Raw genomic sequence first — 15,241 nt, 5'->3', positions numbered from 1 at the left:
CACTGGTCAGGCAGTCTAGCGAAAAAGGTGAGCTCCAGGTTCAGGGAGAGACCCTGTCTAAAAAATAAAGTGAATATGGGTTGAGAAAGACACCCCAGGCCAATCTGTTGGCTTGTACACATACATGCACAAGAACTTGCACGCACATGTGCTCATATCCACACAAACATGTATATAAACATCCAATATTATCCTTTATATGTGTGAGTGAGTTCATGAGTGCTCAGCTGTACATATATGTGTATGTATATGAAAACAAGATGTTAACATTTGGTATCCTTCAGGTACCATCCACTGTTTATTATTATTTTGTGTATGCCTGATGGGGAGTGGTGCACAAGTGCTATGGTATGTATGGAGAAGTCAGAAGACACCTTTGTGGAGTCAGTTTTTCCTTCCACCTTTTTGTAGTTCCAGATATCAAACTCGGGTTTTTTGTTGTTGTTTTTTTTTTTTTTTTTTTTGTTTTGTTTTTTGAGATAGGGTTTTTCTGTGTAGCTTTGGAGCCTGTCCTGGAACTCACTCTGTAGACCAGGCTGGCCTCGAACTCACAGATCAATTTATTTTTATTTGGGAAGTATCTTAGTAGTTCATTCATGCTTGTGAAGCACTCACTTTGCCAACTTGAGCCATCTCCCCAGCATCCAATAACTCATTTTCAAGAGCAAGAACTAATCCACTGCTGCAAGAACTAATCCAATCTTGCAAGAAAGACATCAATCCCCCTGAAAGGTCTCACCTATCAGCATCCCTGCATCGGCAACCAAATTCCACCCTGAATTTTGACAAGGACAGGCCACACCCACACCACAGTAACAGTCTCTCTATTCTTCCCCAAGATGACTTGATTTCTTTCACTGTAGACTAGTTTTGCCTGGCTTAGAATTCCATGGAATACTATAGTATTTCTCTTTTGTGTCTAGCTTCTTTCCCTTAACTTTAGGTCCAAGAGATTCATCTATGCTGTTTTATAGTTCTTTGTGATTGCTGAGTGTCATTGTGTTATGTGATCATTGTCATAGTTCTTGGTCAATTTTTTTTGTTGGATACCTAGGCTGTTTCTAGTTTTTCTGTTTTATTTTTTTTTTTGCTAATATGAATAAAGCTAATCTGAACATTTACACACAAGTTTTAGTGTGGATATGTAGCATGCTGTGGTTGGGTCACCACAGCCAATTTGGGGCTACTCTTAACTCTGGTTCAGTGATGTCATATTGGTAGTTTGAAATAGTCACTGTAGGAATCTTTATACCACAACTGGCAAATGCTACAAATTACAGCTGTTTTCTTCCTGCAAAGCTGGTTGTTAACATTTACCAGCATATCATTCGGGTATATGTTTTCATTTTTCTAGAGTAAATACTTAGAAATGATGTTGCTGGGCTACATAACTGATTTTTAATTTTCAAATTATTTCTTGTCATGTTTTTGCAGGGAATTAAAAGAAAGAAGTATTATCCTTTTATAGAAGCAAGAGACTCAACCCATTACATACAAGTTCTCAAAATAACCACTAACTTGTTTTGAAGTAAGAAAACGTGACAGCACCATTTGGGACACAGGGTTCCTTCTAAATTCATCTAGTAGTCACGGTGGCCATCTGTTACTTTATCCAAAGAAAAACCAAGACTCGTATCTTATGACAAGCCAGAAACAACTTTGAGCTGGACACACAGAGGAAGTTCCCACCAGTCAGGGAGATGGGATGTTGTTACATTTGAAAGAGGTAGTTTCAAGGCCCTTAAGGAAAATTTTCTGTGGTTGTAAAACTGGCAAGAGACCAACCTAGTCTGTTTTTTTAAAGGGTGCTGGGGATTTAACTCAGGGCTTTGTGGTTCATTCTACTGTTGATCTACATCACTAGAACCATACGAGGCATTTAAAAGAGATTTACATATATTTCAAATGGACAGAGAAAATATGTTTTCTAAAGGAAATGTTCCAAGAAAAAGTGTGTGTGTGTGTGTGTGTGTGTGTGTGTGTGTGTGTGTGTGTGTCCCTTTTCTGATTGTGATGCCAGGGAAAGGTCAATTTAAAAACTATATTTATCCTAAAATATGTCCACAAATGGCTGCCACAGTGTTGCATTCCAGACCCACACTCCTTCTTCACCTAGCCACCTGCGGCCTGTCTTTCAAATTCCTCCTCAACCCCTTTCCTAGAGGAAGTCTCCTTCCCTACAGCCAGACCTCCAGCACAGTTCTACTACTTATCAAAATTTATGACTACAGTCTCCTAGAGCTCGTAAATACTGAACATCATTTAGTTTGAGTCCACTCCTTTTTAAGGATAGTCAAACTAAAGATATACGAAAATCCTTAAAAATGTGCTTACAGCACTGGCTCCAAAGGGTTTAAGGGTTTCTCTCGCTCATATTACTAAACCCATAAGATCAGCCCAAATGACCAGAAAATACAAAACTAAAATCGAGTCGTTCTCCTGACACTCACACCAAAAAAGGACAAGCTTCTTCATTCTGCAGCACTGTTAGGGTTAAAGTCCTTAACACGCAGTTGTCGTCCTGACTGCGCCTGCGCGCCAATCAGGCCAGGAGAATTTGCCCTAGAGACTACCATTTGGGGCCACCCCTCCTAATCCGGAACACGACCCACATTCCGCTGGTCCTGTCTTGACGGGCGTGATCTTACTCCAATAAGAATGAAGGGCTGAGTCCTGGGGGAGCCAATAGCAAAAAGCCGAGGGACGGTGGCTGCGGACTGTGAGAGGAAACAAGAAGACAGGCCCAAGATGGAGGCGGTGGTGGTGGTAGCGGTGTGACAGGTGAGGGCAGGCCCGGTAGGGTTTGGGTTTAGGAGCTGCCGCCGGACCCGGGCAGAAAGTCCAGACCGAAAGCTAAGCTCCAAGAAGCTTCCGTCTGAATCTCAACACCCCCCGCCCGGAACCAAAGGAGTGGTTTGAGCCGGGGCGAAACCATCATCTACGGAGGGAGTGGATTGAGTCCGCGGACAGGCTGCTGTGGTTTCGCCCGCTGCCAATGGCAATGCGCCTGCGCAGAACCTGAAGCCCTTCGGGAGGGCAAGACAGGGCCAAATGGGGTCTGGGGTCTGGGGCTTGGGTGCGAGATTCCAAGATAAACCCCTCCAAGTGCCTGATGACATTTCCTCACCAAGTACAGGAGATGCAGCTCTCTCCCATGGTTCCTTATTGTCCTTAATATTCTACCCCTCTTAGGGAAATGTCTACAGGATAGCCCCATTATCCCTAGTCCACCTCAACCTCCTTCCATGATTTCCCAGACCGTTTACAACAAGTAATCTTTTTGTGATCTTTCAGTAGTTATCGGGGAGAGTTTTTGGAGACCTTTCCCCCCAATCTTACCTCAATTTTCCTCATCTGGATACCATTGTGTTCTTTCCTCTTTCCTTTTAACAGTGTTTTCTGGTGAGCCATTATTGCCATTTGCCTTTGGCTTAATGTGTAATTCGGTCTATTGTCCATCTGTCTTTAATAGTCTCTAGTGACTCCTATTACATCTCTCTTCAGCATAGTGTTTGGTGACCCTCTGTGAATTTATCACAGAGTCTGGTGACCTCTATTAGTTATCTGATAGTGCCTTTAATTCTACCATCAGCCTTACATCTCAGTACTCTGAGATACTCACAGTGCCTTTTATGATCATGGTACAGTCTCCATTTCCTCCAAACTAAAGACAAGATTTGATGATCATCCATTTTTCCATTCCCTGTCTGTAACTCTTTTCACTATACTATCTGATCACTCCGTTCTTCATTGAAAGTCAAGGCAGCCTGTTCATTCCCATTATGTGTCTGAACCTTCGTTCTCCAGTGCAGTACATACTGCCTTCCCATTAGTCACCAGAAGAATTTTGTGTACTATACCCTCCAGGACAGTTGTGCACTGCCTCCTCACTGCAGTGAGTCTGAGATCTTGGCACTCAGCTGTGAGATAAGCAGTAGCAGATTCTGAGCAGAGAAGGGTAAGCATCAGGTGTTAGCATTATTGGGGTGTTTCATGAAAATTGGGCTGCAGGGAGCAATGGGAGCTTGGAGATGGAATTTTATTTGTTGTTTGTCACTCTGCTTTCAAGCTATCATTACTAGACCTCTGAATTTTTACTCTGCCCTCTCCTAGGAGTCCTATGGCACCTGCCCAGTCCTCCCTCAGCCCATCTTGACAAAAGTAGGTTCCATGGAACCACCACGAGGCCCTCCTGCTAGTGGGGCTGAGCCATCTCGGGCAGTTGGCACTGTCAAAGTGTACCTGCCTAACAAGCAACGCACAGTGGTGAGTCACCGAGACAAAACTGGCATGGGTTCCAGATGGTCCCAATTGTAAGTCTGGGATCAGAAGGGTGACAAGGGGTAGGGAATAGCCACTGCAGAGGGTAGAATAATTGTCTAGGGCACTTACTGGGTACTGAAGACCCTAACCTGTGTACACATGTACACGTAGGTGACTGTCCGGGATGGCATGAGTGTCTATGACTCTTTGGACAAGGCCCTCAAGGTGCGGGGTCTCAATCAGGATTGCTGCGTGGTCTACAGACTCATCAAAGGGTAAGTATGGAAACCCTATGCCACCCATTGGGTCCCCACACACCTCCCTTCTTCAGTGTCATCTTAATCCTTCTCTGTATTGGAGTCCTCCACCAGATGAGGTAACATCTTTTCTTTCACTTCATTCATTCATTGACCTGGAAGGTCTGCAACTCATTATCTACTCAGCCCCCAAGTCCTCACTCTGTCTCCTTCTAGAGTTCATCTGTTTTGTTTTTTTCACAGTTTCCTAAACTCATCAGCCCTTTCTTTTCTCATTTTCCCCATGCACTGTGGAGTTGGTCTTCATGGGCCTTCTTTTTATTCCTGTGTTCTTTGGTTCCTTAACTTTCTGGATGTAGTTCATTCCTTGAGCCTTTTTCCTCATCTATAAAGTGGGAGTGAGAATAGTGACTTTTCTTCTTTTGAAATTTTACCTTGTTTATGTGTGTGAGTGTTTTGACTGCATGTGTGTAAGTGCACTGTGTGTGTTTTTGATGCCTTTGAAGACTAGAAGGTTCTAGATCCCCCAGAACTGGAGATTGTGAGCTGCTGTGTGAGTGCTGGGAACTGAACCCAGGTCCTCTGCAAGAGCAGCAAGTACTCTTAACTTCTGAGCCATCTCTCCAGCTCAATAGTGAATAGCTTAGTAAGAATTAAACATGCCAGAGAGTAGTTTATGGATGGGGTTGAGAGGAACTTTTGGAACTTTCTTGTCTCCACCTAGTTTACCATCCTATTCATTCTCTCCCATACTCCTTGCAGAAGAAAGACAGTTACTGCCTGGGACACAGCCATTGCACCTCTGGATGGTGAAGAGCTCATTGTGGAGGTCCTAGAAGATGTGCCACTGACCATGCACAATTTTGTAAGTGCAACAGGGGTGATGGGGGAGGCCACGATGTTGATAGGGAGGGCCCTCAGTCAGGCCTGAACTTTCCCTGCTCTGTGGCTGCAGGTACGGAAGACATTCTTCAGCTTGGCCTTCTGTGACTTCTGCCTTAAGTTTCTGTTCCATGGCTTCCGCTGCCAAACCTGTGGCTACAAGTTCCACCAGCATTGTTCCTCCAAGGTCCCCACAGTCTGCGTTGACATGAGTACCAACCGCCGACAGTGAGCCTGGCCTGGGGTGGCTTGAGGGATGGGGAGGACAGAAGCCCAGGTACAAGGGCTTACAGACAGCTGACCTATACTCACAGCCTTCTTCTTGTTTTACACCTTTATGTCCTTAAGGTTCTACCACAGCATCCAGGATTTGTCTGGAGGCTCCAGGCAGCAGGAGGTTCCCTCAAATCTCTCTGTGAATGAGCTGCTAACCCCCCAGGGTCCCAGGTAGGGATGTCTTAGGTGAAAGGCTGGAGGCCAGTGAGAAAATGATCAGAGGACCCCGATAGATCATACTTTTATACATTTGTTTACTTCATAAATGCTTATTGAGCACCTACAAGTCATGGAACTGTGGGACTATTGGTAAGGCACCCAGTCACACTGGGTTTCAGTTTTTTCATCTGGGAAGAGGGGATGATACTTCACCACAGTGGGTTCTGAAGAGGATTGAGAGTTGAGATATGTGCGATGCTTAGAGCAGGGTCTGGTACAGAGTAAATAACAATTCATATATTTATAACTAGTTTATTTCTTCCAGTATAACCACACTCAAGTCTGTTGTCTTTGAAATATATATTATTGTATCAGAAAGTACTTTTTTATTTCTCTTATGTTTGATATAATGATACCATACAGTTTTATATAATATATAAAAAGTAAGGTTAATCTATTATTATTATTATTTGTAGTCATAAGTGTATGTGTGTTGATTACCCATGAATTTAATCTCAGGATGGTGAAAAGAACAGAAAAATGTTTATGTGTAAGGTATGGTAATTCACGGGATGTAGAGACAAGAGGATCAAGTCCATCCTCCGCTAATTAGCAAGTTCAAGGCCAGCCTGAGCTACATGAGACTGTCTCAAAACAGCAAAAAAAAAAAAAAATTGTAACATGATAATATGTAGAATCTTTATATTATATGTATAATATGCATTACATAATATGATAATATGTATATTTAAAACATTGCCATTTTAATATAGGTAATGTATATTATTATAAAATAAATAACGTATTTGAAAGATACATGTCATTATGATGATATGTAATAAAAAAATCGTATCTTACCCTTTCTCCAACTATCTTTGTCCTTCATTGTCCCTCCTTTAGACTTTTTCCCCAATGTCACCCTTTCTGAGAACCCACTCCTGACTCCCCCAGGGACACTTTCTACTTCTTTATTTTGTTTTTCCTTTTTGTGTCTAACACTAACAGGCATATTATATTATATATTTGATTTTTCTCTTTTACCTCTGCTAGAATAACCCTACGAGGGCAAGGGCTTCTTATTTATGGTATCCACAGTTTGATCTTCTCAGTTTAGGGTGGAATCTGGCACACAGGAGGCACTCAGTAAATGTTTCTTGAACAGATGGTTACTGGTATGACCAATAGACATGTATGTACTATGTATGAGCTAAATGCACATTCAGGGTGGTGGGGTTGGGCTTTCTTTGCTTTCTGCTTCCTTTTTCATCGATTTCACAGCTTTTTCTCTATCAGCCCCTGCACCCAGCCCCGTGACCTGGAGCACTTCTCCTTCCCTGTCCCTGCCAACCCCCCACTGCAGCGCATCCGCTCCACATCTACTCCTAACGTCCACATGGTCAGCACCACAGCTCCCATGGACTCCAGCCTCATGCAGGTGGGTGCCAAGGAGGCAATGGTGGGGAGCAACAGAGCATTGCTCTGAGCCATTACTGTTGCCACATCCTCACTTTGACTACTGTTCCCACCTCCTTCCAGTTCACTGCTCAGAGCTTCAGCACCGATGGTGAGAGAACTCCCTACCCCCTTGCCTGAACCCTGAGCTCTTTCTGCCCCACCACCCTGCTTGCCTTCACTCATAATATTCTGTACAACCACAGCTGCTGGTAGAAGTGGTGATGGAGCCCCCAGGGGTAGCCCTAGCCCAGCTAGTGTGTCCTCAGGGAGGAAGTCCCCACATTCCAAGTCACCTTCAGAGCAGCGAGAGCGGAAGTCCTTGGCAGATGAAAAGAAAAAAGTGGTATGCCATAGGAAATCCTTGGGGGCCACCACAGGCTAAGTGCCATGACTGAGGGTTATGGGTAGGCCCCTCTGATGCTACCCATCTGGCCCACAGAAGAACCTGGGGTACCGAGACTCAGGCTATTACTGGGAGGTGCCACCTAGTGAGGTACAGCTGTTGAAGAGGATCGGGACAGGCTCTTTTGGCACTGTGTTTCGGGGGCGTTGGCATGGCGACGTAGCTGTGAAAGTGCTCAAGGTGGCCCAACCTACTGCTGAACAGGCCCAGGCCTTCAAGAATGAGATGCAAGTGCTCAGGTGAGGTTGGTATGTGTGTAAATGGGATGGGATGGTGGCAGGCAGTGTTTAGGGTTTCTTTGGGGAAAAGCCATGTTGGGGTACTTTTTGGGTGTCTATTACATTTGTATCATGTTGGAAGCATAATTAGACTTGGTTTCTCTCTAAGAGATGTTCCTTTCTCCTCTGGTGATGATGATGTTTCTTTGGATTAACTTTGTTATTTGCTGGCTATGAACTGGGTCTGGCCATAGGCCATTCCCATGGTCATATAATCCTAGCTCCAGGAGTGCTCATGTCCTTCCTTTCTTTTTGCTGAATCATTCCTGTAGTTACTTTATTGTGTTGTGGGCTTGTTAATTATAATGATGCTTTGATAGAAAGGAGATATTGTTAATTATAATCATATTCATAATCTAACTGTTTAGTTATTATAAATGCTGTAATTAAGATATAACCAACATTGTATTAATTTAGTCACGCTGAGAAACCCAGGGTGGCACCCTTTTAGCCACTATAGTTATTATGTAGCATAGTACTATGTGCCTCGATTTTATATAAGCAAGACAGTATAGTTTGTGTGTGTGTGTTGTGTGTGTGTGTGTGTGTGTATGACCCAGAGCTTCACCCATACTAAACATATGTTCTACCACTGAGCTGTACTTCTTGACATCATGAATGTGTGATTTCTAACAATCCTGAGGATGCCTACATGGGCTTTCCCCCTCTATCAAATAGACATAAATGGATGCCACAATAAGAAAACTTTAATTCTCATCTCATCTCTGTAAATTTTGATGATTTGAATATGCAATAATTTGCACTCTATGTTTTATCTGTTGGCTTATCATTATTAAGAACCTTTGGTCTGGTGAGGTGACTCAGGACCAAGCTTGACAACCAGAGTTCAGTTCCTGGGACCTATAAGGTGGAAGGAGAGAACTGACTCTTAGAAGAAGTTGTCCTCTGGTCTCTACATGCACACTGTGACAAACATGCTCTATGTACACAGATACAGACACAAAAAAGGAATATCTGTATTGGGCTGGGGAGATGGCTCAGACAGTAAAGTGCTTGCCATGTAAGCATTTGTGTTTGGATTCCAAGCACCCACTTAAAAAGTAAAAAGCTGGGTGCAGTGGTGTACACCTATAATCCTAGTACTGGGAAGGCAGATACTAGAGGGGATCACTAGGGCTTGCCAGCCAGCTAGTCTAGCCAATTGCTGAGGTCTAGGTTTAGTGAGAGATCCTGTCTCAAAAAATGAGGTGGAGAGCAATAAAGGGAGATACCCCAAATCAACCTCTGTCCTCTACACACATGCACACGCACAGGTGAATACACAATGTATCATGTATGTATGCCACATACAAAACAATGTGGAGAGTGATTGAGAAATATACCTGACACTGACCTCTGGCCTCTATGTGTGTGAACAGATGCACATGTACATGAACACTTTACACACACACACACACACACACACACACACACACACACACACACACACCCATGTTGAGCTATAGCATATGCCTATAATCTCAGCACTTGGGAGGCTGAAGCAGGAGTATCAACAATTTGAGACCTGAACTGGGGTGGTAACTCAGTACAGTACTTACCATGTAAGCATGAAGACATGAGTTTGATCTCTAGCACACACGTAAAAAGTTGGGTATGGCAGCACAGGCTTACAGTCTCAGCAATAGAGAAGCAGAGATAGGGGGATCCCAGGGGCTCATCAGCCAGCCAGTCTAGACTAACTAGACTGGCAAGCCAGTCCAGTGAAAAATCTCTGCCTCATAAAACAAGGTGATAAAATAAGTAAACCAAGTGAACAGATCCTGAAAATGACACCCTAGGTTGACCTCTGGCCTCAACATGCATGTGCATACATGTGCACTAACATATCCATATGTACCTGCATATATACAAATACACAGAATGTTCAAACAGTCTGGGGGTATGTGGCGAAGCCTTGTCTCAAAAAAAGTTTTTGTTTTTACATATGTTTAGTTGTATATTTTTGTGTGGTAGTACATGACCATGTTTCTAGTACTTACTAGATTGAGGCATGAGAATCAGGAATTTGAAGCCAGCCTGAGATACATGAAACCATGTTTCAAAAACCAAAAACAATCCTTGTGTGCAGAACTCAATGGTAGAGCATGTGCTTAGCATATGAAGGGCTCTGGGTTCTGTCTCAGGTATCAAAACAAGAAGGGATGGACTGGTGCTCTGTTGTTTTCTGTGATCTAAGTATCATCCCTGTTGTCTGCATTTGTATATTCTAACTATGGTTACTACTTATATAAAAGAATATGGTTTTCTCATAAACTATGGCAAAAGGATTTGTGCATGACAGCTTATGTGAGGTAGACCCAGGTACCCAGAAACAGACTGGAGTTTTTAGAGTGTTTACTGTTTGTTCAGTTCAGTTTTAAGGGTTGTTTTCTCACCCTTTGTGACATCCTTATAAAGCAGCTGCTGTAATGATAACAGTTGTATAGTTTGGGAACACAAGGACTAAAGAGGCTAGAGGTCCTCTCCAAGGTTGTACAATGAGTAACTGGTGAATGTTGGAACTGAACTTGGGTTATAACATGGTTCCAGACTACAGATTCTTTACCTTGAAGCCTCTCACAGTGATTAATAGACTATCATCCTCCCATGTCTCACATGCCTCTGTGTCTTGACCCTGTGTTTATATCAGTATCGATAAAGAAGGTTGGCTTCCCATTTTGTCATCTGTAAAATAGCCACTGCTGGGTGTGGTGGCTCATGCCTATGATCCCAGTGCTTGTGAGGTTGGGATAGGAGGATCATTGAGAGTTTAAGGCATGCCCAGGCTACTTAGTGAGCTCCAGGCTAGCTTGGTATTCAGCATGAGACCTTATTTTAAAACCAGAAGAAAATAATAAAATAAAATAGAGTTTTGTTGAGGAAGGTCAGGACATCCACCTTCTCCCAGCCCCCCCCCCCATAGAGAATCAGCCCACCAAGTCTCACAGATTGGAATCTGACAACATTCTGGCCTTGAGCACCCTTAAAGACAAGGTGAAATGAATGACAGAGAAGGTAGCTGACATTGCTTTTCCTGTTGCTGAGTAAATACATGACACTTGTTCTATTTCCTGACCCCTCCCCCAACCTATCCTCCCTGCCTACAGGAAGACACGACATGTCAACATTTTGCTGTTCATGGGTTTCATGACCCGGCCAGGGTTTGCTATCATCACACAATGGTGTGAGGGTTCCAGCCTATACCACCACCTACATGTGGCTGACACGCGCTTTGACATGGTCCAGCTCATTGATGTGGCCCGGCAGACTGCCCAGGGCATGGAGTGAGCCTCACATCTTAAGAGAGAGGGGGAGGAGGGAGGGAGAGATGAAATAGTCTCCAGCCAATTCACTACCCACTTCCATCTCCACAGCTACCTCCACGCCAAGAACATCATCCACCGAGATCTCAAGTCCAACAGTATCTACCTGTCCTGGCTGGGATTAGGGAGGGTATTAATCAGGTTGATAGCTTAGAGGGATGGTTATTGGAGTAAGTTTCTGGAGGTTAAAAGGGAAGGGCTTATATCCCAAGGTTTCTTGCCAGGTAGCAGAGCTTATGGCTGGTGAAGGGCCTTTAAATGAAGGACCTTTGTTTAGGAGATGCTTGGTTCATATACTGTTGGGTACTCTGGTCAGGATATGAAATGTAGCAGTTGTAGAGGACATTATAGGGAGCGCATGTTTAGTGTCCCAGGCATGACAACTTTAGGTGTTGTCCAAGGGAATTCTTGTTCTTGAGTCACAATGGGACCAAGTGGGGTCCCATTAATTATGGATAGTTAGTATGAAATGGGATGGCTTCTTGTTAGAGACATGACTCACCAGCCTAGGGATTCTGAGAACTTCCCAGTCAGGGTGAGAGGCATAGCTATTGGGATTCCCTGTAATGGCCCTTGACCTTGCTGGATATCTTCCTACATGAGGGGCTCACAGTCAAGATTGGTGACTTCGGCCTGGCCACGGTGAAGACACGGTGGAGTGGGGCCCAGCCCTTAGAGCAGCCCTCAGGGTCTGTGTTATGGATGGTAAGTTGGGCCAGGCTAGCTGGGGAGCAATGAGAGATGTGGGCTTCTCCTAGATTGGGACATGTGGGGGCAAAGTGGGGATGCTTGTGCCAGGTGTGGGTATCTGGACTGCCCATGTTTCACCTCATGTGGGTAGCTCTGAGTTGTCTTCAGTGTGACTAGTAGGATCTAGTACTGTGGGCCAGCCATTTCTTGACTCTCATGGTTCCCCTCCCTGTCTGGCCTACCGAAGGCAGCTGAGGTGATCCGTATGCAGGACCCGAACCCCTACAGTTTCCAGTCGGATGTGTATGCCTATGGGGTTGTGCTGTATGAGCTTATGACCGGCTCATTGCCCTATAGCCACATCGGCAGCCGTGACCAGGTGAGCCCAACTTAGCCACAGTTCTTAGGGCTTCACCCTCCAGGTCCCTTTCTTTGTACAGACTGGTAATGTTAATAACTTCCCCCCAAGCCTAGGATTATTTGTCTATTAGTCTGTCTCCAAGATGTCTCCTATTAACTCCCACTACATCCACAGACTCCTGAGCCAGAACCCTTAAAATCCAGATTCCTTTGACTCCCCATATTTAGAATGCCCCTAGACTCCCAAACATCCAGAAGCCCTCTGAACCCTTCAGTATTTACAGTCTCCTGCTATGGATGCCCAAAATACTCCAAGTGCCCAGCACTCAATCCTTTTGTGCTTCTCAAATACCCATAAGTCACCCAGGGTTTGGGGTCCTAGCATCCCTAACACTCTAGGTCTTAGATTCTTACAGTTCTCCAAATTCAAGGTCTAGAACTTTCCATCTTCTTAGATAAATGGGATTCTCTAGGCTCCAGATACCAAGTATTTGAGCCTTGAGTACTTCACAGTCTGTATAGACTTACAGTCATTTATACCCCAGATCTTTACAGAAATGGAAGTTTCCCCAAGAAGTAATGCTCTGCATTTCCCTGAGTTTCACTATTTTACAGGCTCTTAAGCCCCTATAAACTCTGGACTCCCGTTGTTCTGGGCCATACACACTTATAATCTTTGACACCTTGAATTTAAATCACTCTGTTCCAGCTGCAGAAAAACCCTCCCAAGTCCTTAGGGACTCAGACTTCTCTGGGCCCCCCCAAAATTAACCTCCCATATCTCTTGAGATTCATAGTTCCCTGGGCCTCCCAATCCAAAACCCAAATCAACCCATTCCCCCCACATCAGATCATCTTTATGGTGGGCCGTGGCTATCTGTCTCCGGACCTCAGCAAAATCTTCAGTAATTGCCCCAAGGCCATGAGGCGCCTGCTGTCTGACTGCCTCAAGTTCCAGCGGGAGGAGCGGCCCCTATTTCCCCAGGTGGGCTGGGTAGGAGGGCTGGATGCCTCGGGGAGATGCACTGTGAGATAGAGGAGGATACAGAGATAGAGGCAGATGTGAATGTGAACCATGTTGAAGACTGGGGGTTGGAGGGGGGTTGGGGGTGTCTCTGGGACTCTGGACACCCCTCCTCATCTTCACCTGCTCCCAGATCCTGGCCACGATCGAGCTACTGCAGCGGTCACTCCCCAAGATTGAGCGGAGTGCCTCCGAACCCTCCTTGCACCGCACCCAGGCTGATGAGTTGCCTGCCTGCCTTCTCAGCGCAGCCCGCCTTGTGCCTTAGGCGCCACTCCCAGCCACCAGGGAGTCAATTTTAGCCTGCTATGCCAAGGCACCCCTTCTTATCAGCCAGTCATTGTTCTGCCTCTGCCTTGATACTGCCTCAGGATTCCCTATCCCACACCCTGGGAAATTTGGGGAACCCCCAAAGACTGAGATCCCCTGCTTCCTCCGTAATTTGGTTTCCTCTTGGCTTTGGGGATATTTCTAATTTGGAGAACTGTTTCATCTCCAACGGCTGGGATTCATGGCAAGGATTCTACTCAGAACCTCTTTCTAAAGTTTTTGCCTGACATGTCTTCACTGGATTTTGGGGTTCCCAGCACCCCATATGGATTTGGAAGTTTCCCTTTGTCTCCCCCACTATTCAAGGATTCTCTTTACCAAGAAGCACAGAATTCTGCTGGGCCTTTGCTTGTTTATTTTGCTTCCCGACTCTTCTCTTGGGGTTCAGAGCTGCTGAGGGGTGGGGCAAGTCCAGGCAAGGAGTGGAGGTTGGAGGAAAAGTGCGGACCACACAAACAGCGCCACTGTACGCATTACCACAGGCGGCACGAACAAGGACCACATATGCCAAGCATGGCACAAGAGGAGGCCAAGTCAGTCACAGACACAGACATTGGCAAAGGTGGGGGAGTGGGAGACCACTGACTGGCCTTCCTTGTGCAAAGGGTTCTGAGAGGATGGGTGGAGTTTGCATATTTAAAGACAGCATCAGAGGCAGGAAATTGGGGAGTGGGGTTTCTGGAGGAGGGAACTGAGGGGTCCTAGAAGTGGAAGGAACTTCCAGTGTGTTGTATGGAGTTGAGGGGAACTGGTGAAGGGAAGTCCTTGAGGGGCTGACTGGGTGATGGATGGTAGGTGGCATTTGAAGATGTGGATCTCCAGAGAGTTGATCTACGGAAGGAGGTTAAGGGTATGGGTTTCTTGAGGAATTGGAAACTTTTGATTATGAGCAAGGCATGCCGGAGAGATTCAGGACCAAGAGTAGCCCCGAAATTCCAGGAATTTCGGGCCTTCAGGAAAGGATTCAATGGATTAGGCCAGAAATGGTGTTCTGGTATTGAGGGACTTCCAGGGAGGAAATCACCTTTAGGGGTACCAGAAGTATAGGTCTTAAGGAATTTGGAGATTTAAAAACAGATCTGGAAGTGACCAGGAGCAGGATTCTAAATGGACTTGGGAATTCCCAAATGTGAGAACTGCATTTAGGACCAGGTTTTTCAAGGGACACCGGCATCTTGAGGAATGAGAAGTGGGATGTTGGAGAACCAGAAGAGGGGTTCTTGAGGGATTTGGAGATTCCAAAGGTGAGAAATGGACTCAGGACCCAGAGAGGGTTGTCTAGGGATTTAGGGGTTCTCAGAGTGGGGTGTCAGTCGGAGAAGAGGCTGGCGAAAGACTTCCTCAGGCTGCGGATGGTCTCAGCTTTCACCTCATCCTGGCTAAGGCTGGGCCTGGGCGGGGCTGGCTCTGGAAGGTTGAAGGCATTGGTCAGAGACTGGGATTTGCTAGAGAGAGACAAGGTGGAGGCATGGGAGGAAGGGGGGAAGAGGAAGGAGAGGAAGGGAGAGAAACACAATGTTACCCCAGGCCCAGCCCCAGCC

The 15,241-nt window shown here is 45.4% G+C and overlaps 2 protein-coding genes across 4 annotated transcripts in view; one reads left to right on the top strand and one right to left on the bottom strand.

The window, feature by feature from the left end:
- The first annotated feature begins 2,562 nt into the window (after nucleotides 1–2,562).
- Araf (A-Raf proto-oncogene, serine/threonine kinase) lies at nucleotides 2,563–14,041 on the top strand. 3 transcript variants are annotated; one of them, XM_037199235.1, is made up of 17 exons: nucleotides 2,563–2,781; nucleotides 3,868–3,958; nucleotides 4,114–4,266; nucleotides 4,435–4,538; nucleotides 5,283–5,385; nucleotides 5,476–5,630; nucleotides 5,751–5,849; nucleotides 7,116–7,272; nucleotides 7,374–7,401; nucleotides 7,496–7,635; nucleotides 7,732–7,934; nucleotides 11,081–11,257; nucleotides 11,348–11,394; nucleotides 11,883–12,001; nucleotides 12,234–12,365; nucleotides 13,197–13,331; nucleotides 13,504–14,041. In XM_037199235.1, exons 3-17 carry the CDS (start codon nucleotides 4,171–4,173, stop codon nucleotides 13,636–13,638), a joined length of 1,830 nt encoding a protein of 609 aa, XP_037055130.1. In that variant the 5' UTR covers nucleotides 2,563–2,781; nucleotides 3,868–3,958; nucleotides 4,114–4,170; the 3' UTR covers nucleotides 13,639–14,041. The 3 variants fall into 3 exon arrangements, with proteins under 3 accessions (XP_037055130.1, XP_037055129.1, XP_028740753.1); XM_037199234.1 differs by lacking the exon at nucleotides 3,868–3,958 and having other exon boundaries at nucleotides 2,564–2,781; XM_028884920.2 differs by lacking the exon at nucleotides 3,868–3,958 and having other exon boundaries at nucleotides 2,565–2,781; nucleotides 7,131–7,272.
- Syn1 (synapsin I) overlaps nucleotides 14,036–15,241 on the bottom strand; it is a 48,954-nt gene continuing 47,748 nt past the window's right edge. Inside the window, 1 exon segment of the mRNA XM_028884905.2 lies at nucleotides 14,036–15,145. Within this exon segment, the coding sequence (XP_028740738.1) occupies nucleotides 15,010–15,145 (136 nt within the window). The 3' untranslated portion in view covers nucleotides 14,036–15,009.

Source organism: Peromyscus leucopus, chromosome X, assembly GCF_004664715.2.
Source record: "Peromyscus leucopus breed LL Stock chromosome X, UCI_PerLeu_2.1, whole genome shotgun sequence".
NCBI lineage: Eukaryota > Metazoa > Chordata > Mammalia > Rodentia > Cricetidae > Peromyscus > Peromyscus leucopus.
The sequence above is the reverse complement of the archived record's forward strand: the minus strand, read 5'-3'. Positions and strand labels throughout refer to the sequence as shown.